This window comes from Cucurbita pepo, chromosome LG13 (genome assembly GCF_002806865.2).
Source record: "Cucurbita pepo subsp. pepo cultivar mu-cu-16 chromosome LG13, ASM280686v2, whole genome shotgun sequence".
In the NCBI taxonomy this organism is placed as follows: domain Eukaryota; kingdom Viridiplantae; phylum Streptophyta; class Magnoliopsida; order Cucurbitales; family Cucurbitaceae; genus Cucurbita; species Cucurbita pepo.
Window position 1 is genome coordinate 2,127,318 of NC_036650.1, and position 25,509 is coordinate 2,152,826.

At 32.3% G+C, this 25,509-nt stretch overlaps 2 protein-coding genes and 1 pseudogene across 2 annotated transcripts; all 3 read left to right on the plus strand.

The window, feature by feature from the left end:
* The first annotated feature begins 678 nt into the window (after positions 1-678).
* On the plus strand, positions 679-4,189 carry LOC111808329 (probable polygalacturonase). Its single transcript, XM_023694250.1, has 6 exons — positions 679-711; positions 999-1,340; positions 1,467-1,587; positions 1,689-1,863; positions 3,346-3,416; positions 3,501-4,189. Exons 1-6 carry the CDS (start codon positions 679-681, stop codon positions 4,187-4,189), a joined length of 1,431 nt encoding a protein of 476 aa, XP_023550018.1.
* A 7,791-nt stretch (positions 4,190-11,980) lies between these two features.
* Positions 11,981-14,284, plus strand: LOC111808662 (annotated as a pseudogene).
* Positions 14,285-23,187: 8,903 nt separating this feature from the next.
* On the plus strand, positions 23,188-25,483 carry LOC111808331 (probable polygalacturonase). Its single transcript, XM_023694252.1, has 6 exons — positions 23,188-23,220; positions 23,500-23,838; positions 23,961-24,081; positions 24,271-24,445; positions 24,627-24,697; positions 24,780-25,483. Exons 1-6 carry the CDS (start codon positions 23,188-23,190, stop codon positions 25,481-25,483), a joined length of 1,443 nt encoding a protein of 480 aa, XP_023550020.1.
* The last annotated feature ends 26 nt before the right edge of the window (positions 25,484-25,509 follow it).

Genomic DNA, 25,509 nt, shown 5'->3' on the forward strand with positions numbered 1-25,509 from the left:
TATATATAATATACACACATCTACACAATATATATGTATATATGTGTATATGTATGCATGTATACATATTTATACATATTTATAGTTTTTATCCTATTTTTGTTTTTAAATGGGGAAAATTTTACCATAGTTCACTCCATATTTTTTAATTAAAAAAAATATTTGCTATTGATAAAACACATAGGAAAGTTGTATATAAAACAAAAGTGATTTTTATAAGTATTTTGTTGTAATATTATTTGATCTTTTATTTTTTATCTTTTAAATCGATATAATTTTTTATTTTTTATTTTGAAAAATAAAACGAATTCAGCCTAATCTAACCATAAAATATTTAAGTTAAATTGATTAAGTTATTAATATTAGAAAACGTTTAATAATTTATTTTAAATATGAATTTAATTAATTTGGGAGTAACTATTTTAACACCCTAGTGAAACAATTTTAAAAAAGATACAAAAAAAAAAACCAAACAAGATGCCAAATTTAAAACCTGTCCATTCTTTTGACTATTATTCATGTAAATTCAACGGTTTCATTTACCACCCAATTTTCACCCTCTAAATAATAATTATAATTATAAAAATAAATTTCTTTTCTATTTTTAATTTCTAAATTATCCTATAAAATCATTTGTTCCATTGTTCTAAATACCATAAATTCAGGAAGAAATTCATCATGGATCATCCTCGAATACCCACAAAAACTAATGTAATTTCTTTCTTCTTTCTCTTTGAATTTCCCTTTTGTTTTTTGTTTTCTTTGAATTGATAGGTCGGATTGGCTTGTTCTTCTACTTTTCATTTTTNGTTTTTGTTTAGAACTTGGATTGGTTGGATTTATTGAAGAACATTTTTTTTCCTAAATTCTTACTTTTTCTGGAGAAAATTCCAAAATGTAACCAAAGATGAACCCATAAACTCAAAAGTAGTTTTGACCATTATTTTTTTTGAGAAACAAAAAGAAATTGAATCATCTTCTGTTTCTTTTTTTGACAGGTTGTCGCAGCAGCGAGAATCTCGGCTATGATTGTATTGGCATTGGTGAGCTTAGCCACCGTGGACGCCATGAATCCGAGTCTGAGTTCGAACTCTCTGAAATTTCAGGCGATCAATTGTCGAAAACACTTTGCATTGTTGACGGAGTTTGGTGGCGTTGGCGATGGAGTAACTTCAAATACTCATGCGTTTCGTCGAGCGATTGAACATCTCAGCACACTGGCGACGGATGGCGGTGCTCAATTGGTTGTGCCGCTAGGAAAATGGCTGACAGGAAGTTTTAATTTGACAAGTCATTTCACACTTTTCATTGATAAAGAAGCTAAAATTCTTGCGTCACAGGTTGGACCTATGAATATGAGTATATTATTTTTATAAAGCTAATAACCTTGGGATGGTGATTTGAATTTTAATGCTTAAATCAAAGCTAAATTAGTTAGATTTGTTTCTCATAATCTAACGGTGCAGAATGAATCGGAATGGCCACTTGTGAAAGTTCTTCCATCTTATGGGAGGGGAAGAGATGCTCCGGGTGGACGGTACAGCAGCCTCATCTTTGGAACTAATCTTACCGATGTGGTTATCACAGGTGATTATTTATTTTTTCTTTACCTTTTTAACATTTCTTTTATTAAAAAAATGGTTAGCAAAATTATAGAGAAATAACATTGGAATGTTGACATGATATAGGTAACAACGGCACGATCGACGGGCAGGGGTCTTATTGGTGGGATAAGTTTCACAAAGGGGAGCTCAACGTAACACGACCATACATGATCGAGATCATGTACTCTGATCAAATTCAAATCTCAGATCTCACTTTGATCAACTCTCCTTCTTGGTTCGTCCATCCCGTCTATAGCAGGTTGACTCTGTCACTTTCTCACACACTCTGTTCAAACTTGAATAGTATTTGATTCAAATTTTTACTCTATATTTTGAATTAATATATATATATATATATATAAAAAAAAAACAAAAAAAAAACCAAAACAAGATGCCAAATTTAAAAACCTTACACTCTTTATGTTTTTTTTACACGTTGTATTGTCTTTTTTTACAACGTTGTATTGTCCTTAATTTGACTTTTATCCTTGTAAATTCAACGGTTCCATTTACAACCTAATTTTCAGCCTCTAAATAATAATAATAATAATAGTAAAAATTTCATTTTCTATTTTTAATTCCTAAATTATTCTATAAAATTCTCTGTCCCCTAATCTAAAAATCATAAACTCAAAAACAAAAATTCATCATGGATCTTCCTCGAAAATCCACAAAAATCAATGTAATTTTTCTTTTTCTTTCTTTGAATTTCCTTTTGGTTCGTTGTTTTCTTTGAATTGATCGAGTAGGGTTGGCTTGTTCTTCTACTTTTCATTCGTTTTTCAAATAATTATGGGTTATTGTTCAAAACTCTGATTGGTTTTGTTTATTGATTTCTGAGAAAATTTGAAAAATGTAACAAAAGATGAACCCATAAACTCAACTGCATTTTTTACCATTATGTTTTTGTGAAACAAAATGAAATTGAGTCATCTTTTGTGTTTTTTCTGACAGGTTACCGTAGCGAGAATCTCGGCTGTGATTGTATTGGCATTGATGAGCTTAGCCACCGTGGACGCCATGAATTCGCTTCTGAGTTCGAACTCTGTGGAATTTCAGGCGATCAATTGCCGAAAACACTCGGTGTTGCTGACGGAGTTTGGCGGCGTCGACGACGGAGTAACTTCAAATACTCACGCGTTCCAGCAAGCGATTAAACATCTCAGCACATTGGCGGCAGATGGCGGTGCACAATTGGTCGTGCCGCCAGGAAAATGGGTGACAGGAAGTTTTAATCTGACAAGTCATTTCACACTTTTTATTGATAAAGAAGCTACAATTCTTGCATCACAGGTTGGATCTATGAGTATATTATTTTTATGAAGCTAACAACTTAGTTAGATTTGTTTTTCATAATCTAACGGTGCAGAATGAATCGGAATGGCCACTTGTGAAAGTTCTCCCATCTTATGGGAGGGGAAGGGATGCCCCTGGTGGACGGTACAGTAGCCTCATCTTTGGAACTAATCTTACGGATGTTGTCATCACAGGTGATTATTTATTTCTCTTTACCTTTTAACATTCATTTTTTTTTTTTTGTAAAAATGGTTCGAAATAATTATAGAGAAATAAAATTGGATTGGTGACATGGTGTAGGTAAAAACGGCACGATCGATGGACAGGGATCTTATTGGTGGGATAAATTTCACAAAGGGGAGCTCAACGTAACACGACCATACATGATCGAGATCATGTACTCNATATATATATATATATTTTAATTTGGTTCGGTGAAAAGCAGGAATGTGATTATCCAAGGGCTCACCATCTTGGCTCCAGTCACCGTACCCAACACCGACGGAATCGATCCAGGTTCCCTACTTCTTCACCTACAAAATCTGAGGGCTTCTTTTTTTTTCGTCATCCCTCTACCTAATTCTCCATTCAATTTTACAGATTCCTGTTCCAATACTCGAATTGAAGACTGTTATATTGTTTCCGGTGACGATTGCATCGCCATCAAGAGTGGATGGGACGAATACGGTATCAAATTGGGAATGCCGACCGAGGACCTCGTCATTCGCCGTCTCACTTGCATTTCACCAGATTCTGCAGGTATCGCCCTTGGTAGTGAAATGTCCGGCGGAATCCGCAACGTCAGGATTGAAAACGTCACTGCAATCAACACAGAATCTGCTGTCAGAATCAAAACTGCTCGCGGACGAGGCGGCTTTGTCAAGGACATTTTCGTCCGAAGAATGTTTCTATCCACGATGAAATACGTCTTCTGGATTGCTGGAGACTACAAAGATCATGCGGATGATAAGTTCGATCCCTCGGCGTTGCCAGAGATTAAGAACATTAACTACAGAGACGTGGTGGCTGAGAATGTTACAATGTCGGCAAATTTGGCGGGAATTTCAGGAGATCCGTTCACAGATATATGTGTCTCGAATGTGAAGATTGAATTGTCGAAAAAGCCTAAAAAGTTGCAGTGGAACTGTACGAAAATTGAAGGATTTAGTAGCGACGTGGAACCGCCGCCATGTGCTCCGCTGGCTAAGGCAGCAAAAAGTGGTGGATGTGACTTTCCTGAGGATCATCTACCAATTGAGAATGTTCAATTGAAGTCGTGCTCGTTTTAGTAAATTTTTTTTTTTTTTTTTTTAAATTCTATGGAATAAATGGTAATGAAAAATGTAATGAAAATATAAAAAATTTATAAAATATTGTTTTTCCTCTAGTAGATTCCTCTTCGTCGACAGTCTTGTAAAGTTTTTATACACCTACAAATGTGTGTGTCTCGACGTTACAACTTTCCTGAAACCCATCCTCGTCGATGACACTAATGATATAGCGGCCTCGATATACAATGTATGGTTAAGTATGGTTAAGCAAGTAAGTAACTATATTGAATTCCGTTTAAGTGTTATAGGTGGGCATCATGGTTTGCTTAGAACTTAAAATATACATGTTACGATAGAATTGAACATGTTTTAAGACATAGAATTGAACATGTTTTAAGACATAGATCATGAGATTAACCTGGGATGATTGTTTGACCCGATTAGGTTTAAACATACCCTATACATGTTTAATAATATATCACCTATGAGCCATTTCACTACTTCAAATCATGTAAACACGTGTTTGACTTCATGCTTTAATTTGTATCATTCATGGTTATAGAAAATGTTTGTCTAAACATGATTACAACTGCTACATTAAGAATAGACGTTATATGTAAAGTTATGAATTTATATATCCTTGTTTCATCTATGTCTAGCATGGTTTTTCGGTTGAAATTTATTTCATATGTCTAAAATTTCATTTGCAAAAGAATTCGTGTAGTAGGTTTGTGGCTCACGTGCTTCACCTTAAAATACTTAACTCAACCTTAATTTCAACTTTTTCACGTTGTCCAAACTTACTTCCTTCCATTAACTAGATCAATATTTAATTAATTTCTTGCATTACATTGTCCTCTAAGTAATAAAAATTTGTTTTTATACCAACACTTTAATGTCATATTTACATACTTCATAGTGACGAAATTTTCTTTCGACACTACCGCTTTTAATATCTATAGCAGACTATGATATCGTCGTCCATCAAGCTTCTTTGGTCATTTTCATTCGAAACTACTTACTTGTTAGTCTACATTGGTACATTCCTTTCCATCTCTATTGTCATAATGTTGCGTATTTTAACTATGTTCGAGACGTCTAACTGAAACATCTAACCTTCCATAGCAAAATCATTTTCATGTACATACTAGCATTTAGTAGCTTACTAAACTATAGCTTCCCAACCTTGCTAAATCTAAACATCATCAATACTTTAATTTACATTCACATTTTAGGTAATCATAACATATTCTACCTTATAATAAACATAGAATTAAGCCAACAACAATTAAGATAACTATAACCCAGTAAATAGTGTCAAAAATCAATTATAAGTCATATTTTATAATGATTAAGGAGCAACAACATATGCAATCAATAATGTTTCCTTTTCTTATCTTACGCATGACATACTAGACGGTGATGTGACATCAGCAGTGGGACCATAGAACATGCAAAGCCCTCCATCATAAGCTAGTTTACAAAATCTGTAACTTAGAGCTTTGATACCAATTGTAACGGCCCTGAATTTTCTACTTAATCTAAGGTCTCTACTATATACATATCATGAACATAGAATGCAGAAATATTTTATATAAACTTCTTCATAAAACATAACTTTCATCTTAAAACACTGTCATGGACTTACGTGTTTGAAAACATGTTTAAAACGACACAATGAAATATTAAATGAAATAAATAAACATTAAAATTAAAAACACCCTATTCTAACCTAAGTCTAAGAAAATAAGTACAACGACCTGATGCATGTGTTATGGTCATATACTATATCATAACTTATCATATCTGTAACGACCCGAAATTTTCTACTTAATTTAAGGTCGCTACTGTATACATACCATAAACATTGAATGCGGAAGACTTCATTTAAATTCCATAAAACATAACCTTTATCTTAAAACACAGCCATGGACTTACGTGTTTCGAAAACATCTTTAAAACGACACAACAAAGACCCGAAATAAAATAAATAAGCGTTTAAGTTTAAAACATCCTATTCTATCCTAAGACTAAGAAAATAAATACCACTATCCTATGCATGTGCCATGATCTCGAGTTGCGATGCCGTCGTCAGCCGTACAGGAATGCCTTGCCCTAATCCTGAAAAATGTAGTAGCACATGGCTTGAGTATTAAAGAAATTCTCAGCAAGTGACCCCACTATAGGGGTTAAATGCAACAATCACATGCAATGAAATGATGGGACCTATCTTTCGTTTCGTTTCATTTCATTTCGTTTTGTTTCGTTTTCCCTACGGTGTAATCCTAACAGGTAATCGTGGACGTGTACCATATACTCTACACGCAGCCCATACGTGCGAGTATGGGCTCACCAGCTAGTTCGCACACCGCTGGGCCACTGTCCCTAGCCGGTGGGCATACTCTGGGGGCCCACCGGGACCCGTTAAAACTAAAACCGTCACGGCAGCGCTATGCAGGGCATAACGATCGTTGTCCTGCCATTTGGATGTACGCGTCCGTACCCTCGTGATGGGATAGGGGTATCCCCCCAAATGCATGATCACACAATATGCATGAGGTCCCACTAGTCCTACAGTCATCATTTAATGAACATAACCCCGTGTCACGTTTTCATGCTTACATGTCATTCTCATTCTCATTCTGTTACATATCATACATATTCCTAGCGGGGTTATGTATCATGCAATTTACCGTATTTCATGTCATACAATTCATACAGTTACATTCCAATACTCATACAACAAGCCATAATCGTACAAGGGCCCACATCGTCACATGCATTCATATCACATCAACTAAGCAGCATAAATAACATACATTCACGTTCACATGATTTCGTACTTAAGCACAATAATCTAGCATACAATGTATCATATCATAACCAAGTCATAACGTAAACACTTCATAGTCATATCGTTCTCTAACTTACCATAGCCTTAACGTTCTTATACCTATCACAGACATATCATTACGTGACGTACCTTAGTCATATCGTCACAAGAATGTACCCTAATGCTATCGTTCTATCAATCTATCACAAACCTATCCCTTTCTACCCATAACCTAACCGTATTCTTTCATCAATCTCTCCTATCCATAGCACTCCGGTATGTAACCTAACCTTAACGTTTCATGAACGTATCTTACTCCTATCGTTACATTTCGTTTTGTGCATCCTTCTCGTATCCTATCTCAAACATCTCCTAGAGCACATCGTACGATAATTATTATCATACAATCCACATATTATATAACATAACATAACATATAGGAAGCATATCGATCCACAGACAATTCACACATATCAATATATATGACACGTGCAGAACCACAGGGCACGTGTCAACATCAAATATAACCATGCCGATAGTAAGGTCACTTACCTGGTTAGCTTAAGTCGTTGTCACGAATATATCCTTAATGAAAGTTCGATTCCGTCGTTATCCTTGATGAAAGTCCATTGAACTCCAAGTCAACCTATGTGAGCTCATGACATCAGTTTCAAGTTTGAACTCTATAAAATTATTTCTCTAATTTATGTTGACCCATGTGTTATACTTCATGCGAACGTTAGAGTCTTGAACGTTAGGGTCTTTGCTTGAGTTAGGTGTTGAAATATTTATATATGTTTGTTATAGTATTATTTTCATACAAACCATTTAATACTCATTAAAATTTACCGGATATTCTATTTTCTCTAATGGTGTTTAATACCCTTTTAACATTTTCCAGATAATTTTCAATTATGTTCACAGTCTTCCCTCTCTGTCTATTACTGTGTTTTCTTTCTTTTAATTTTTTAATTATCTCTCCCGAGAATGACTTTTAATATCATTAAATAAAATAAAAGGAAACTAATGACCTCTTCAAATGCAATATCTCTTTTTAGCAACATATCTCTTTCTACCAAAACAAAATTTAATCTAAACCCTTTTTGTGCTTGTTTTTGGAGAGAAGAAATTCTGATGAGTTAAATCTGTTTAATCATTTCTTTTTATTTTTGTTTGTTACTTTTTCAATTAGGTTGGCAATTACTTCCGCCAATTTAATCAATTCTATTTTGTTTCTGCTATTGATCATGACGTATCTTTCTAATTAAATTGCTAAATAAAACTAAATAATTGGATAAAAGAAAAGGAGATCTGAGATATAACTTACAAGAAATCTCAAATCTCTCTCCCCTCTACCAGGTAAATCTTGATCATCTCTGTCGACCAATCTCGTATAAATTTGATGCAAGGCATGTCAGCTTTCTCAAATCTGAGATTTTTCATTTCAGTTTCATTTGGGAGGATTGTGAGGTGTTGAGGAGAGGTTATTGGGGAAGTGACTTACCGGAGAGAAAAGAGGGAATAATGGTTTTTTTTATTTATTTACTTATTTATTAATTTATTATTATTATTTTTTTTTATACCTAATAATAATTTTTATTTGTTTATTTATTTATTTTTGGGCTGTTACAATATCTTTGCACGTGTTAATTCACATATCATAACATATTATATATCATAACAGTTACATAACATAACCCGAGCATGCCTTCAATATATCGCATCACCATATATCATATCATAAACATATCAATTTAACACATATAGCATAACATTCACGTAACATTTCATTTCATAACAATTTACATATACAAGCATAAGACATATGCAAAGCCATAGGCATGTGTCATTAATCAGCACACAATTATAACCAAACAAGAGTGGGACCACTTACTTAGTTGACCTAGGCCAAAGCTACTACGAATCTTTGATGCTTGATGCTAGTGCTACTTAACGGCTGCTCGCAGAAATTTAATTATGACTAAAGAGTTATAAAATCATAAATTTTTACTACTACAGGGATTCACTCACCTAATTTTGCATAAAATAATTTTAAGCTTATTTCTAATTATTTAATTTAGCTAAGCCTAGTTATACATAAAAACTTACCCCTAATAATTTAAACTAACTAAACCTAATTATGCATAAATAATTTGAACTCGATGCCAAAAATTTAGGTAGCCAAAAGTTAGTCATACTAATCTTAAACGCTTCCAAAGAATTGAAACTAGGAGGAAATGGTCCGAGTGTATGAGAGCCAAGTTAGATTAGCCAAAATGCTGGCTTTGAGCTATCAGAAAATGATTTCTTCGACTGGATTCGAACCGTTCAAGCGGGATGCTAAAATGATGTGAGGGACCTCCCTTTTACCGGGGAAGCAAACCCTTCACTTCTAAGTTTTAAGCGACGTGGGACGACTTCTTTTTTTTTTTCTTTTTCTTTTTCTTTTTCTTTTTCTTTTTCTAATTTTTGGTTAGTGCAATTAATACCGTCTTAAACAATATATACTTCATTTACTGGAGGATCACGTTCGAGTGATAATCTAAAGAGTTTGTAGTAAACGAATAAGGTTGAGTTTGTTATATGCTCAACACTATTGATTCTCCGCATTTTAAAATCGTTACAAATGATTTGATCCAAATTATTCATGTGGAGGCATGCGAGTGTGGTTATCCTATACATTAAGTTTGTATAAGACTTGGACCACAAAATATTTAATTTCTCTGTGTAAATCAATTAATTGAGAAAATAAATATTTTGCATGATGATCATATGTGACTTGATCTTAATCCTCACTGAATTATGAATTTCTACATGCTATGTGTTGTTCTTCGATTTTTTATGGATGAGAATGACTTTTGTATCCAATTCAATATGTCTACCATTTTGGGGACTCGATCAAATAGGTAGCTCGAAACATAATTTCATGAAATGGAATTCAGTTTTTTCCATATAAGGTAAGTAGATGAATAGTTTCTTTAAGTGCTAATTTCAAGACTTGAAGAATGGGATCCCACCTTCTCAATGTCTCGAGACGGGCTTAATTTATAATTAGATTATAAACAAATTATTCATTAGAGAATGAATGATATTAAGACAAAAAATGTAATTGTAGGGGTAAAATGAATTTTTGATCCAGTTGTAATTATGAACTCACGAAGAATTGACTAGCTTGCAATGATTATAATAATGGACACACTTTGTCATAGAGTACCTAAGAGTGTAACGCTAGGTAGTGTCCTAAACACTAATTAATTTTATTAATAAATTTTTGTATCATTATTGGAGTTAGGTGTCCCCTTGCTAACTCATAAGATTTAATTTGAAGCGTTTAAATTAATATTTAATATATTAAATATATTAAAATAATTAAAAAAATATATATTTAATTTAAAATATTCAAAATACTATTCAATGATATAATAAATATAAAGGAAGAAACTTCAACGGTTAAAATACAAAAAAGGTAGAGTTTTTACTTTCATATTAAATGTTTCTTTTAATTTTTAATAAAATTAAATTGGTTTCCAATGGTTCGCTACAAGGATGAAAAATGCATTCCCTTTATTTCTAGATAGCATTTAGTTTTAGAGCTGGTATTAGACATAATTAAAACACATGGACATGATAGAGTTGAGGTGACCAAATTTGATACAACGTACCCTATAATCACTAGTGTTCATAGACGAGGTACATTCTTAGACCAATGAAGTAGATTCATATCCAATTTTTGTCATTTCCTATTCCTTAGTATGTATATATCTGGTTGAAATTATAGAACCATAATATCTCTAGATATGATTCAGTGTTTTAACAAGACCTTTGTTTCGTAAACTAATCTTTGGGTGGTCCAGAGATCATATGGATACATTATGAGATGAGAGAAACGAGTATGACATGATGTTATGGTCCTACTTTAGAATTGTCATCTATTCTTTGGTATGTATGCACCCATGTAGGATCAAAATCATAGCGTCTACAGGCCATCAGTGTCACTCAAACGTGAGTCGTGCCTCACCATGACATGCATGAATCACTATATCATTGTGTCTCACCATGTGCATATATTTATACATTTTTTAATTTTCATCTCTTTTGTTTTTAAATGTGAAAAATTTACCATATTCATTTTATATTGTTTTATTAAAAAGTTAAGTCCACTTAATAATAATTTTTTATTGTTAAAAAAAAAACTAATTTCTATATTAGATAACCGACTTTGGTATTAAATAGTCTAAATAATGTAAACATAATTTAAGAAAATTTATTAATAAAGAAAAAAAATATAAAAGAAAATTTTAGCAAAAATATCAAAAGAATAAATAGAAATTAATATTGAGTTATACTTACTATTTGGAGGGATTTCCGCCTATATTCAACTCATGTGTTATTAATTAAAAAATATAATCAAATCAATATAGAAATATTATTTAAAATTAAAGAAACAATTATTTTGGATTTATTTTGGATTTAACATGTTTTAGATTTAATTTAATTTTTTGAATGGTAAACATTTTTAATCCAAATGAATTTGTCTAATCTAACCATAAAATATCAGTTGTTCCAATATTTTACTAAAAATAATAATAAAAATAAATCGCTAATATAGAAAATCTTTGTTAATTTGTTTTTAAATTGTGATTTAGTTTACTTGGTTTGACATGTTCTTGGAGTAACTATTTTAACAATCTAATATATATAAAATAATTATAAAAAAACAAACAACAAAAACAAGATGCCAAATTTAAAACGATCTCACTTTTTATGTTTCCTTACAGTTATATTTTCTTAAACAGTTCTGTTGGGCTAATATTTTAGACTAATCCAACCATTTCATTTACAACCCAAATTTTTACCCCTTAAAAAAAAAAGTAATAATAGTAATAAATCCCTTTCCTATTTTTTATTCCTAAATTATCCTATAAAATCATTTTCCCTCTAATCTAAAAATCATAAACTCACCAAGAAAATTAAACATGGAATTTCCTCAAACACCCACAAAAATCAATGTAATTTTTCTTCTTTTTTTTTTCTTTGAATTTCACTTTTTTTTCTTTGTTTTCTTTCTATGGATCCTCGGCTTGGCTTGTTATTCTACTTTTCATTGGTTATTCTTTCCGATTACTTAAAATGATTCTGAGTTTTTGTTCAAAACCGAGATTGGTTGATTGAAAAACTTTGTTTCTTTCATGGAACCAACACAACCATGAACCAATAAACCTAATTGCCGTTTTCAACATTATTTTATCAAGAAACAAAAAGAGATTGAATCATCTTTGATTTTGTTCAACAGGTTGTTGCGGCGAGAATCTCAGCCGTGATCGTACTGGCACTGGTGAGCTTAGCAACAGTAGACGCTATGAATCCGCGTCTAAGCTCGAACACTCTGAAATTTCAGGCCATCAATTGCCGGAAACACTCGACATTACTGACTGAGTTTGGTGGCGTCGGCGACGGAGTAACTTCAAATACTAACGCGTTCCGAAAAGCGATTGAACATCTCAGCACACTCGCGGCGGATGGTGGTGCTCAATTGATCGTACCGCCGGGGAAATGGCTGACCGGAAGTTTTAATCTGACTAGCCATTTCACACTTTTTATCGATAAAGAAGCAAAAATTCTTGCATCCCAGGTTCGACCTATTGAGTATTTTATTTTTATATAGCTAACAACTTTGTGCGTGGTGATTTGAATTTTATTCTTTAATAGAAAATAAATGAGTTAAGTTTGTTCCTCATAATTTAATGGTTATAGAAAGAATCAGAATGGCCACTCGTGGAAGTTCTCCCATCTTATGGGAGGGGAAGAGATGCTCCGGGTGGACGGTACAGCAGCCTCATCTTTGGAACTAATCTCACCGATGTGGTTATCACAGGTGATTATTTTTCTCTTACCTTTTAAAATTTTAATTTTTTTTTAAATGGTTTGCAAAATTATAATCTTTATAGGCTTGCGTGCAATCGGAATTAAATAAAAAAATGAATTAAATAAAAAAAATTAAAGTGAATGAAAACATAGGAAAAACATTTATAGAAAATAAAGTTGGGTTGGTGACATGGTGTAGGTAACAACGGTACAATCGACGGGCAAGAATCTTCTTGGTGGGAAAAATTTAAGAAATGGGAACTCAAGGAAACACGACCATATGTGATCGAGATCATGTACTCTGATCAAATCTAGATATCGAATCTCACTTTGATCAACTCATCTTCTTGGTTTGTCCATCGGATTTATAGCAGGTTTGACTATTTCACTTGGTCCCATTATATTTTATTTTAAGATTATGTTTAAAAAAAAAAAAAAAATTAAAACGTGTAATAATATACCATTCAAATTATTCCCAACTAAAAGCAATTTTGATTTATATATATATTATTATGATTTATTTTTAATTTAGTTTGGTTTGGTGGGATGAAAATGCAGAAATGTAATTATCCAAGGACTCACTATCTTCGCTCCCATCACTGTACCTAACACTGACCCAATAAATCCAGGTTCCCTTCTTCTCAATTTTTAAAACCTTAGGGTTCTTTTCTTTGTCAATCCCTCTCCTTAATTCTCTATTCAATTTATCAGATTCTTGTTCCAACACTCGAATTGAAGACTGTTACATTGTCTCCGGTGACGATTGCATTGCCATCAAGAGCGGATGGGACCAATATGGTATCAAGTTTGGAATGCCGACCGAGGACCTTGTCATTCGCCGCCTCACTTGCATCTCACCAGATTCTGCAGGTATTGCCCTTGGCAGCGAAATGTCTAGCAGAATCCGCAACGTCAGGATCGAAAACGTCACTGCAATCAATACACAGTCTGCTGTCAGAATCAAAACCGCTCGCGGACGAGGTGGTTTCGTCAAGGACATTTTCGTTCGAAGAATGTTTCTATCCATGATGAAATACGTCTTTTGGATGACTGGAGACTACAAATCGCATGCAGATGACAAGTTTGATCCCTCAGCATTACCGGTGATTAAGAACATTAATTACAGAGATGTGGTGGCTGAGAATGTTAATATATCGGCAAATTTGGCAGGGATATCGAGAGATCCATTCACGAATATTTGTATGTCGAATGTGAAGATTGGATTGTCGAAGAAGCCTAAAAAGTTGCAGTGGAACTGTACGGATGTTGAGGGATTCAGTAGCGATGTAGATCCGCCGCCATGTGCTCCATTAACTAAAGCAGCGAAAAGCGGTGGATGTGACTTTCCTGAAGATAAGCTGCCAATTGAGAATGTTGAGTTGAAGTCATGCTCTGTTGAAATTCCTCCTTTTTGATAGACTTTGTGGTAATGAAAAATTTAAAGAAGATATAGATAAAATGTCTTTTCCTTAAAGTAATACTCCAACTCAAAATCATCAAAATAATAATCTACCATTGAAACATAAAATGATATTGTAGGGTATTTATGTTTTATTTTTATTTTAATTTCAAGTTATTTTGTTTTAAAGATTGTTTATTAAACATTAAATCTATGACAATGTTTTATGAATACGTCTCAAATGATTATTTCGACATAAAGTTGTTACATTATGTATATAATAGCCATTTTAAGTTAGTACTTGAAAACCTCTAAAACTGTGAAATTCCAACAAGTTTACAAGGAGTTTGAATGGAAGATGTGTTGTGATCAAGCTAATTTGGTTTTCCTTCTTGGCTTGATGTGCTCTCAGCCTTTGAATGTCGAGACCTACACACTACCAACACAATTCCGAAAATGAACAAGTTCTAGAGATGTGCCAAAGTGCTAATATTTTGGTGTTGTAGTGTAGTTTCAATAAGTAGTGTGTTGAGTAAGGCATCAATAATTTTTAAGCAATGAACGGGACCTTGACATTTTTTTTTTAATACATGACCTTGCAAAATATGAGATCTCATGAGAAAGTTAGGTGCCCTGTTAAAAGGTTTTTCTATGGTATATGAGTGAGTGTAAGGATCCTATATTTTTACTAACCTAAAGTCGCTACCTTCATCGTAACATATTCTCTTGTGCGGAAATAAACATTTAAAACTTTATCATAAAACATTGTCATGGATTTACATGTTCGAAAATATCTTTAAAACAACATAACTAAATATAAAATTAAAAAAAAACATTAAAATTAAAAACACTCTACACTAAATCAATTAATTGAGAAAATTAATATTTAATATGATGATCATCTTGATCTTGATCCTAACTGAGTTATGAATTTCTACCTCTACAAGTCTATCTCTTGATTTGCATGGGTGAGAATGACTTTTGTAACCAATTGAACATGCTTACCATTTTCGGGACATTTGACCAAACAAGGAGTGAAATAATAATTTCACTAAATGAAATTCACTTTTTTCCATATAAGGTAAGTAGTTGAATAGTTCCCTTAGCCCGGTTTCCAAATTTGAAAAATGGGATGCCACCTTATAAACTTAGTTTATTATTAGATCATAAAAAAAATTATTTATTAGAGAAATGTAATTGTATGGGTAAAATAAACTTTTAACTTGATTATAATTATAAACTGCTCACGAAAAATTGACTAGCTTGTAATAATTATATTAATGGACACAACTTGTCATATTGTATAGTAATCATAGATGGGACACATTCTTATACCAATGAGGTAGATTCAGATTAGTCTCAATACAATTACACCTTACTTAGAATTCAATCTGTTTCGAGTATATGGTATCGTGTATGGAAATAAAGTAGAGGCTCTTATCAAGACTTCTGTTTCATAGCCAACTTTGGATGAATACACTATGAGGTTGCCATACTTGTGATCTCCCGGATCATGACATGATATTATGATCCAACATTGATTATCACCTATTCCTTAGTATGTATGCATCCGGTCACAATTATAGAACCATAATATCCCTAGACCATACATGATATCATGTGCGAAAATGATTTTGTGCTTCAACGAGGTCCTTGGGTGGACTAGAGACCATATGGATATATTATGAGATTGGACAAACGAGTGTATGACATGATGTTATGGTCCCACTTTAGAATTGTCGTCTATTATTTAGTATGTATGCACATAGTATCAAAATCATATCATTCATTGGGCCCCAAAGAGGGGTGGATTTGGGGGTGGTCCCACATCGATTGGAGGAAGGATAGAGTGCCAGCGAGAACGCTGGCCCCGCAGGGGGGTGCATTGTGATGTCTCACATTAGTTGGAGAGGAAAACAAACCACCACTTATAAGGGTGTGGAAACCTTCCCATTGCAGATGCGTTTTAAAGCCTTGAGGGGAAGCCCGAAAGGAAAAGTCCAAAGAAGATAATATCTACTAGCGGTGGATCTAGGTCGTTACAATATGGTTGTGCCGTCCCTGTGCATATATATGTATGTATCACAAAACACACACGCGCCTATATAATAAATACATATCTGCATGCATAAATACATACCTACATATACATATATACACATCACACACACACATATATACTTATACATTTTTATAATTTTCATCTTCTTTCATAATTTTAATCTTTTTTGTTTTAAATGTGCAAAATGTTACCATATATTCCGTTTATTATAACCATCGATATACCTTTTTTTATTTTTTATTTTTTGAAAAATAAAATTGCAGGTCATATTTCAATTCGATTTAAACATAATTTAAGAAAATATCTTATAAAAGAAAAATTTTAATAAAAATATCAAAAGAACAAATGAGAATTAATTTTGAGTTATTCTCTTCGACCCATATTCAACTCATTAAATTTTAATCAAATCAATATAGAAATATCACAAAACTAAACAAATAAATATCTTTGGTTGAATAGGTTTCTAATTTAATTATTTGGATGGTAAAATTTTTCAATCCAATAATGAATTCGGCTTAAGCTAATCATAAAATACTCATGTTAAGTTGATTCGAGTTATTCGAATAATTTATTAAAATAAAATTAATAAAAATAAAATTTTAATATGAAAATCATTTTATAATTTGTTTTTAAATACCGATTTAGTTGACTTGGTTTGATCATGTTCTTGGAATAACTATTTTAACACCCTAATACTCATAAAACAATTTTTAAAAAACAAACAAAAATAAGATGACAAATATAAAATGCTCACACTCTTTATGTTTTCTTACACGTTATATTATTCTAAACAGATCATTAGAATAATATTCGAGGGATAATGTTTTCTTACATGTCATTAGAATAATATTCTAGGTAAATCCCTCGGTTTCACCCTTTAAGCAATAATGTAATTGTAGTAATAAATTCATTTCCAATTTTTTTTTTCATATGGAGACCTACACGCTACCAAATCAGCAACACCATTCAAGAAATTAACTAGCTCTAGAGATGTGCCAGAGTGCTAATATTTTGGTGTTATAGTGTAGTTTCGATAATTAGTGTGTTGAATAAGGCACCAATGATTCTTAAGCAATGAACGAGGTCTCGACATTTCCTTGAATATATGGCCTTGCAAAATGTGAGCAAGTCTCAAGGGAAAATTAGGAAGTTAGCCATATAGTATATGACTGAGTCCATGGTTAGAACTTGAGAGTTTTGATGCGAATTGGAGCTATGAAATCATGCTAGATGAGTTCTAAGTATACTTAAACAAGTAGTCATGTTGAGTTCTCTTTAAGCGTTTACGATTGGGTATCACATGGTTTGTTTAGAATTTAAAGTATAAATGTAACGCTTCAGATTCACCGCTAGCAGATATTGTCCTCATTGAACTTTTCCTTTCGGACTTCCCCTCAAGGGTTTAAAACGCGTCAGCTAGGGGAAGGTTTCCACACCCTTATAAATGGTGTTTTGTTCTCCTCCCTAACCAATGTGGGACATCACAATAACTTTTATGATAGAACGGAGTATGTTTGAAGACATAGATCATGAGACTAACTTGAGATGATTCTTTGACCATGTTAAGTTTAAATATACCCCAAACATGTTTGATATGTCATATAGGAACCATTTCACTACTTCAAAGAATACAATCACCGTGTTTACTTCATGCTTCATGCTATATTGAGAATATGGCTTATATGTAAGGTTATAACTTTTGTATCCTTGTTTCATTTACGTCTAGCATCGTTTTACGGTTGGGATTTATCTCCTGAAGTCGTAATTAGTTATTTAATTTTTAATAATAATTTTATTTAGAATTTGATATTATTTATTGAGTCTTAAACAATATATGATTGACTTACCGACGAATCTTAATAAATTAAACAATATTGGTAGATATATATAATGCATACTTATACATTTTCATAATTTTTATCCTCTTTTTGTTTTTGTTCACTCCATATTTTTTAATAAAAGAAATATATTTGTTATCGATAAAATATATATATATATATATATATATATATATATATATATATATATTCTATATTAAACAATAGACTTATGCTATGAAATATGAAGTTATTTTTATAAGTATTTTGTTATAATATTATTTGATCTTTTATTTTTCATCTTTTAAATCGATACACTTTCTTATTTTTTTATTTTTTTATTTTTTTTTCGGAAAATGAAACAAATTCAGTCTAATCGAACCATAAAATATTTAAGTTAAATTGATTATAAAAATAAAAATATTATTATAAAAATTCAGTCTAATCGACATTATTGTTACCGACAACAACTCATTCTTATTGACAGCTTTACTCGCAAGCTTCATTATGAGTTTGCTACCAAAGATTTGGGTTCTATCAGTTACTTTCTTGGTCTTGAAGCTTCACTCACTCCTGATGGTCTCTTTATTAGTCGGTTAAAATATGCTCGAGATATTCTTACTCATGCTCAGTTGCTCGATAGCAAACCAGTCCACACTCCCATGGTTGTTTCCCAACACCTGCTGATGGTTCTCCTTTCTCTAATCCTACTCTCTAGATCTCTTGTTGGCATCCTTCAGTACTTGACTATTACACGTATAAATATTGTCTATGCTGTGTATTCTGTCAGTCGATTCTTGCATGTCTCTACTGCAGATCGCTTTCTTGCTGTCAAACGTATTCTTCGCTATGTCAAAGGAACACTCCACTTTGGTCTTACCTTTCGTCCATCCACTGTTCCTAGTACGCTAGTCACTTATTCAGATGCTGACTGGGCTGGTTGTCTCGATACTCGTCGTTCTACATCCGGCTATTCTATTTATCTTAGTAACAATCTCGTTTCTTGGAGTGCCAAAAAGCAACTTACTGTCTCACGTTCCAGCTGTGAATCTGAGTATCGTTTGCTCTTGCCACGACTGCTGCTGAACTTCTTTGGGTTACGCATCTTTTGCATGGCCTCAAGATCCCTATTTCACAGCAGCCTTTACTCTTATGTGACAACAAAAGTGCTATTTTTTTTTATAGTTTTAATTCCGTTTCTCACAAGCGGGCCAAACATGTTGAACTAGATTATCATTTCCTTCGAGAACTTGTTATCACTGGCAAACTTGGCACACAATATGTATCTTCCCATCTCCAAGTTGCTGACATCTTCATGAAAAGTATTTCTCGACCTCTCTTTGAATTTTTCAAATCCAAGCTTCACGTTTGTTCAAATCCGACACTCAGCTTGCGGGGTGTTAAGGATAGTTGACCGTTTATTATAAGGCAAATATTTAGATATTTACCTGGCTTACCATATTTGCCATTTTATTAAAAGCAAATATATTGTATTCATTTATTGTTCTTACCTTTTATTGTTCTTTCCATATTATTTGTGATTTACCATAATTCTGTGTACGGTAAATGATTATAAATAGAGAACTTTCACCATATTTAGGTGGGGTGGCTTCAGCAAACGTTTTCAATTACTATATACATATCATGAACATAGAATGCTGAAATACTTTATTTAAACTTCTTCATAAAACATATAAGGTAAATAGATGAATAGTTTTCTTAAGTGCTGATTTCAAGACTTGAAGAATGGGATCCCACCTTCTCAATGTCCCGAGAGGGACTTAGTTTATAATTAGATTATAAACAAATTATTCATTAGATAATGGATGATATTATTGAGATATAATATTTAGAGAATATATTATTTATGGAATAGATCTTCGATAATATATCTTAATATTCTTTCTTTTATGATTTGATTTAGAGTATATTTTATTTTATTCTCAATATTTAATTAGTTTATATTTTCCTGTGGTATGTATTAGTTGCTAGCTTGTATTGGATAGGAATATCTATGAGAATATACATTCGATTCCAATTCTATTTCTATTTTTCATTCTTAACATGATATCAAAGCATCGATCTGGGTATTCTTAAATATCAGAATTTCCTCTTGAGTTAGTGTTTGGCATCAGAGCCAAACCCAAACCCTAACTCTATCAGTCTTTACAACCGCCATTCATCATCTAACTCAATCAGTGAAGCCTTTACATCAGCCGATCTTCCAATATCAAGAATACGTTATAAGCATCTTCAAATTTCTCACCAGGCTCAAATGTGACATATTCAAGATGTTCGTATTGTCTTTCACAACATCTCAAGTGATTTAGAGCACCGATCTTGGTGTCATTATCTAACTTCAAAACTTCGGATGTTTATTTAACACATCCTTATTATATTCATCACTCTGATCCGCCAGGATATTCACTTGTTCCAGTCAAATTAAATGGAACAAACTACCAATCCTGGAGTACATCATTTATGCATAAATCAAGAAATAGCTCTTCAAGTTCTGAGATACATCAAAGGCGGTCTATCTCTGAGTTTTGCATCTTTTTGGGAAATTCAATAATTTCTTGAGAAGATTAAAAATGCAAACCAATAAAAGGCCGTCTATTTCTGAGTTCTGCATCTTTCTAGGAAATTCAATAAATTCTTGGAAGTCTAAAAATGCAAACCAATCAAAGACAAGTTGTGTTATTGACCTACACTCGTAAAGACAATTTGGGTGTTATTGACCTACGCTCGTAAAGACAACTTGGGTGTTATTGACCTACGCTCGTAAAGGCAAGTTGGATGTGATTTTAACATACACTCCAACTTGAGGGAGAGTGTTGAGATATAATATTTAGAGTATATATTACTTATGTAATATATTTTAGATATTATATCTTAATATTATTCCTTTATGATTTGATTTATGGTATATTTTATTTTATTCTCGATATTTAATTAGTTTATATTTTCCTTATTTGTAGGTATTAGTTATTAGTTTGTATCCTATTTAAAGCTTATGAATATGAATGAGAACATACATTCGATTCCAATTCTATTTCTATTTTTCATTCTTAACAAATATTAAGGCAAAAAAATGTAATTGCATGGGTAAAATGAACTTTTGATGTAGTTGTAATTATGAACAACTCAGGAAGAATTGACTAGCTCGTAATGATTATAATAATGGATACACCTTGTCATAGAGTAACTAAGAGTGTAACTCTAGGTCTATAATATAGTGTTCTAAAATTAATGAATAAAAATTGATTAATTAAAAAGTTTAATTAATTTTTATTAATAAATTTTTGTATCATTATTGGAGTTACCGTCTCCTTGGTAACTCGTAAGATTGAATTTGAAGCGTTTAAATTAATATTTAACATATTAAATATATTAAAATAATTAAATATATACATATATTTAATTTAAAATATTCAAATTACTATTGAATGATATAATAAATATAAGGAAAAATAATATTTAATTTAAAATATTATCCTTTAATATATAAAATATATTAAACATACAAAAGAAAAATAATATTGTATTTGATATATTAAATATTAAAATAATTAATGTATCTTAGATACATTGGATTAAATAATATATATGATTTTTTTTATTTTTTTATTTTAAAAAAAGTCTCCAATTAGCCTTGAGTTCAGTCATTGTTGGGAAGGAACTTTAACATAGTTGAAATATTTTCATATTAAATGTTTTCTTTTAATTTTTAATAAAATTAAATTGATTTTCAATGCTTCTCCCAAGAATGAAAAATGCATTCCCTTTATTTCTAGATAGCATTTAGTTTTAACAAGACTTTTGTTTCGTAAACTAATCTTCGGATGGTCCAGAGATCATATGGATACATTATGAGATAAGAGAAACGAGTATGATATGATGTTATGGTCCTACTTTATTATTGTCATCTATTCTTTGGTATATATGCACCCATATAGGATCAAAATCATAGCATCTATAAGCCATCAGTGTCACTCAAACGTGGGTCGTGCCTCACCATGACATGCGTGGATCACTATATCGTAGTGCCTCACCATATGCACATATATGTATGTATCACACAACACACACATACATATACATACATACATATCTATGTATGTATGTGTGTTATGTATTTGTATATAGCACATACTTATTCATTCTATATTCTTTTATTAAAAAAGATTTGTCGTAAAATTTCAAAGATCCAATTAATAATAATTTATTTATTGATAAAAAAAAATAGCTAATTTCTGTATTAGATAATAATTTCATAGTCTAAATAAGGTAAATTGATAAAATTCTGATTTAAACGTAATTTAAGAAAATTTCTTAATAAAGAAAATTTTAATAAATACATCAATAGAATAAATAAAAATTAATATTGAGTTATACTTACCATATTTGAGAGATTTCTACCCATATTCAACTCATATGCTACCATTAATGAAAAAATAACTGTAGGTTAATCAAATCAATATAGAAATATCATTTAAAATTAAATAAACAATTATTTTAGATTCAACATGTTTTAGACTTAATTTAAATTTTTGGACTACGTTTTCAGTCCAATAAATCCTTATCAAATAATGATTTCGTGTAATCTAGCCATAAAATATTCACGTTAGGTTGATTCTCGAGTAATTTACTAAAAAAATTTTAATAAAAATAAATTTCAAATATAGAAAACCTTTGTTAATTTGTTTCTAAATACTGATTTCGTTTACTTGGTGTGACCTTGTTGTTGGAGTAACTATTTTAACACTCTAATACACATAAAATAATTATAAATAAAAAAACAAACAACAAAAACAAGATGTCAAATTTAAAACGATCTCACTCCGTATATTTCCTAAATAGTCTTTTGGGCTAATATTTTAGGTAAATCCAACCATTTCATTTACCACTCAAATTTTCACCCTAAAAAAAAGTAATAATAGTAATAGTAATAAATTCATTTTCTATTTTTTATTCTTCAATTATCCTATAAAATCACTTTTCTGGAATCTAAAAATCATAAACACATCAAGAAAATTAATCATGGAACTTCCTCGAAAACCCACAAAAATCAATGTAATTTTTCTTCTTCTTTGTCTTTGAATTTCACTTTTTTTTCTTTGTTTTCTTTCTATTGATCGTGTGGGCTTGACTTATTATTCTACTTTTCATTGATTTTTCTTTCCGATTACTTAAAATGATTATGAGTTTTTGTTCTAAACCGTGATTGGTTGATTGAAAAACTTTGTTTTTTTTCATGTAACCAACATAAAGATGAACCAATAAACCTAACTGCCATTTTAAACATTATTTTATCCAAAAAGAGATTGAATCATCTTTGATTTTGTTCGGCAGGTTACTGCGGCGAGAATCTTAGCCGTGATCGTACTGGCATTGGTGAGCTTAGCCACAGTGGACGCTATGAATCCGCGTCTAAGTTCGAACTCTCTGAAATTTCAGGCCATCAATTGTCGGAAACACTTGGCGTTGCTGACGGAGTTTGGCGGCGTCGGCGACGGAGTAACTTCAAATACTAACGCGTTCCGAAAAGCGATTGAACATCTCAGCACACTCGCGGCGGATGGTGGTGCTCAATTGATCGTGCCGCCGGGGAAATGGCTGACCGGAAGTTTTAATCTGACTAGCCATTTCACACTTTTTATCGATAAAGAAGCAAAAATTCTTGCATCCCAGGTTCGACCTATTGAGTATTTTATTTTTATATAGCTAACAACTTTGTGTGTGGTGATTTTAATTTTATTCTTTAATAGAAAATAAATGAGTTAAGTTTGTTCCTCATAATTTAATGGTTATAGAAAGAATCAGAATGGCCACTCATGGAAGTTCTCCCATCTTATGGGAGGGGAAGAGATGCTCCGGGTGGACGGTACAGCAGCCTCATCTTTGGAACTAATCTCACCGATGTGGTTATCACAGGTGATTATTTTTCTCTTACCTTTTAAAATTTTAATTTTTTTTTAAATGGTTTGCAAAATTATAATCTTTATAGGCTTCCGTGCAATCGGAATTAAATAAAAAAAATGAATTAAATAAAAAAAATTAAGGTGAATGAAAACATAGGAAAAACATTTATAGAAAATAAAGTTGGTTGGTGACATGGTGTAGGTAACAACGGTACAATCGACGGGCAAGGATCTTCTTGGTGGGAAAAATTTAAGAAAGGGGAACTCAAGGAAACACGACCATATGTGATCGAGATCATGTACTCTAATCAAATCCAGATATCGGATCTCACTTTGATTAACTCACCTTCTTGGTTTGTCCATCCCATTTATAGCAGGTTTGACTATTTCACTTAAAACCTATTATACTTGTATTTTAAGATTATGCTTGGAAAAAAAAAATAACACCGATAATAATTACATTCAAATTATTCCCAACTAAAAACAATTTTGATTTATATATATATATTATTATGATTTATTTTTAATTTAGTTTGGTTTGGTGGGATGAAAATACAGAAATGTGATTATTCGAGGGCTCACTATCTTGGCTCCCGTCACTGTACCTAACACTGACGGAATCAATCCAGGTTCCCTTCTTCTTCGCCTTTAAAACCTTAGGGTTCTTTTCTTTGTCAATCCATCTCCCTAATTCTTTATGCAATTTATCAGATTCTTGTTCCAACATTCGAATCGAAGACTGCTATATTGTCTCCGGTGACGATTGCATCGCCATCAAGAGCGGATGGGACCAATATGGTATCAAGTTCGGAATGCCGACCGAGGACCTTGTCATTCGCCGCCTCACTTGCATCTCACCAGATTCTGCAGGTATCGCCCTTGGCAGCGAAATGTCTGGCGGAATCCGCAACGTCAGGATTGAAAACGTCACTGCAATCAATACACAGTCTGCTGTCAGAATCAAAACTGCTCGTGGACGAGGTGGTTTCGTCAAGGACATTTTCGTCCGAAGAATGTTTCTATCCACGATGAAATATGTCTTCTGGATGACTGGAGACTACAAATCGCATGCAGATGACAAGTTTGATCCCTCGGCGTTGCCGGTGATTAAGAACATTAATTACAGAGACGTGGTGGCCGAGAATGTTAATATGTCAGCAAATTTGGCAGGGATATCGGGAGATCCATTCACGGATATTTGCATGTCGAATGTGAAGATTGGATTGTCAAAGAAGCCTAAAAAGTTGCAGTGGAACTGTACGGATGTTGAGGGATTTAGTAGCGATGTGGATCCGCCGCCATGTGCTCCACTAGCTAAAGCAGCAAAAAGCGGTGGATGTGACTTTCCGGAGGATAAGCTGCCAATTGAGAATGTTCAGTTGAAATCATGCTCTGTTGAAATTCCTGTCATTTAATAGACTTTGTTTTTTTTTTTTTTTTA

Excerpts from the sequence above, each read along its gene's own strand:
- LOC111808329 (XM_023694250.1), top strand. The coding sequence starts at position 679 with ATGGATCATCCTCGAATACCCACAAAAACTAAT. Across the intron at positions 712-998 it reads GAATACCCACAAAAACTAAT|GTTGTCGCAGCAGCGAGAAT; the intron begins GTAATTTCTTTC and ends TTTTTTTGACAG. Across the intron at positions 1,588-1,688 it reads TACCGATGTGGTTATCACAG|GTAACAACGGCACGATCGAC; the intron begins GTGATTATTTAT and ends GACATGATATAG.
- LOC111808331 (XM_023694252.1), top strand. The coding sequence starts at position 23,188 with ATGGAACTTCCTCGAAAACCCACAAAAATCAAT. Across the intron at positions 23,839-23,960 it reads CAAAAATTCTTGCATCCCAG|AAAGAATCAGAATGGCCACT; the intron begins GTTCGACCTATT and ends TAATGGTTATAG. Across the intron at positions 24,698-24,779 it reads CACTGACGGAATCAATCCAG|ATTCTTGTTCCAACATTCGA; the intron begins GTTCCCTTCTTC and ends GCAATTTATCAG.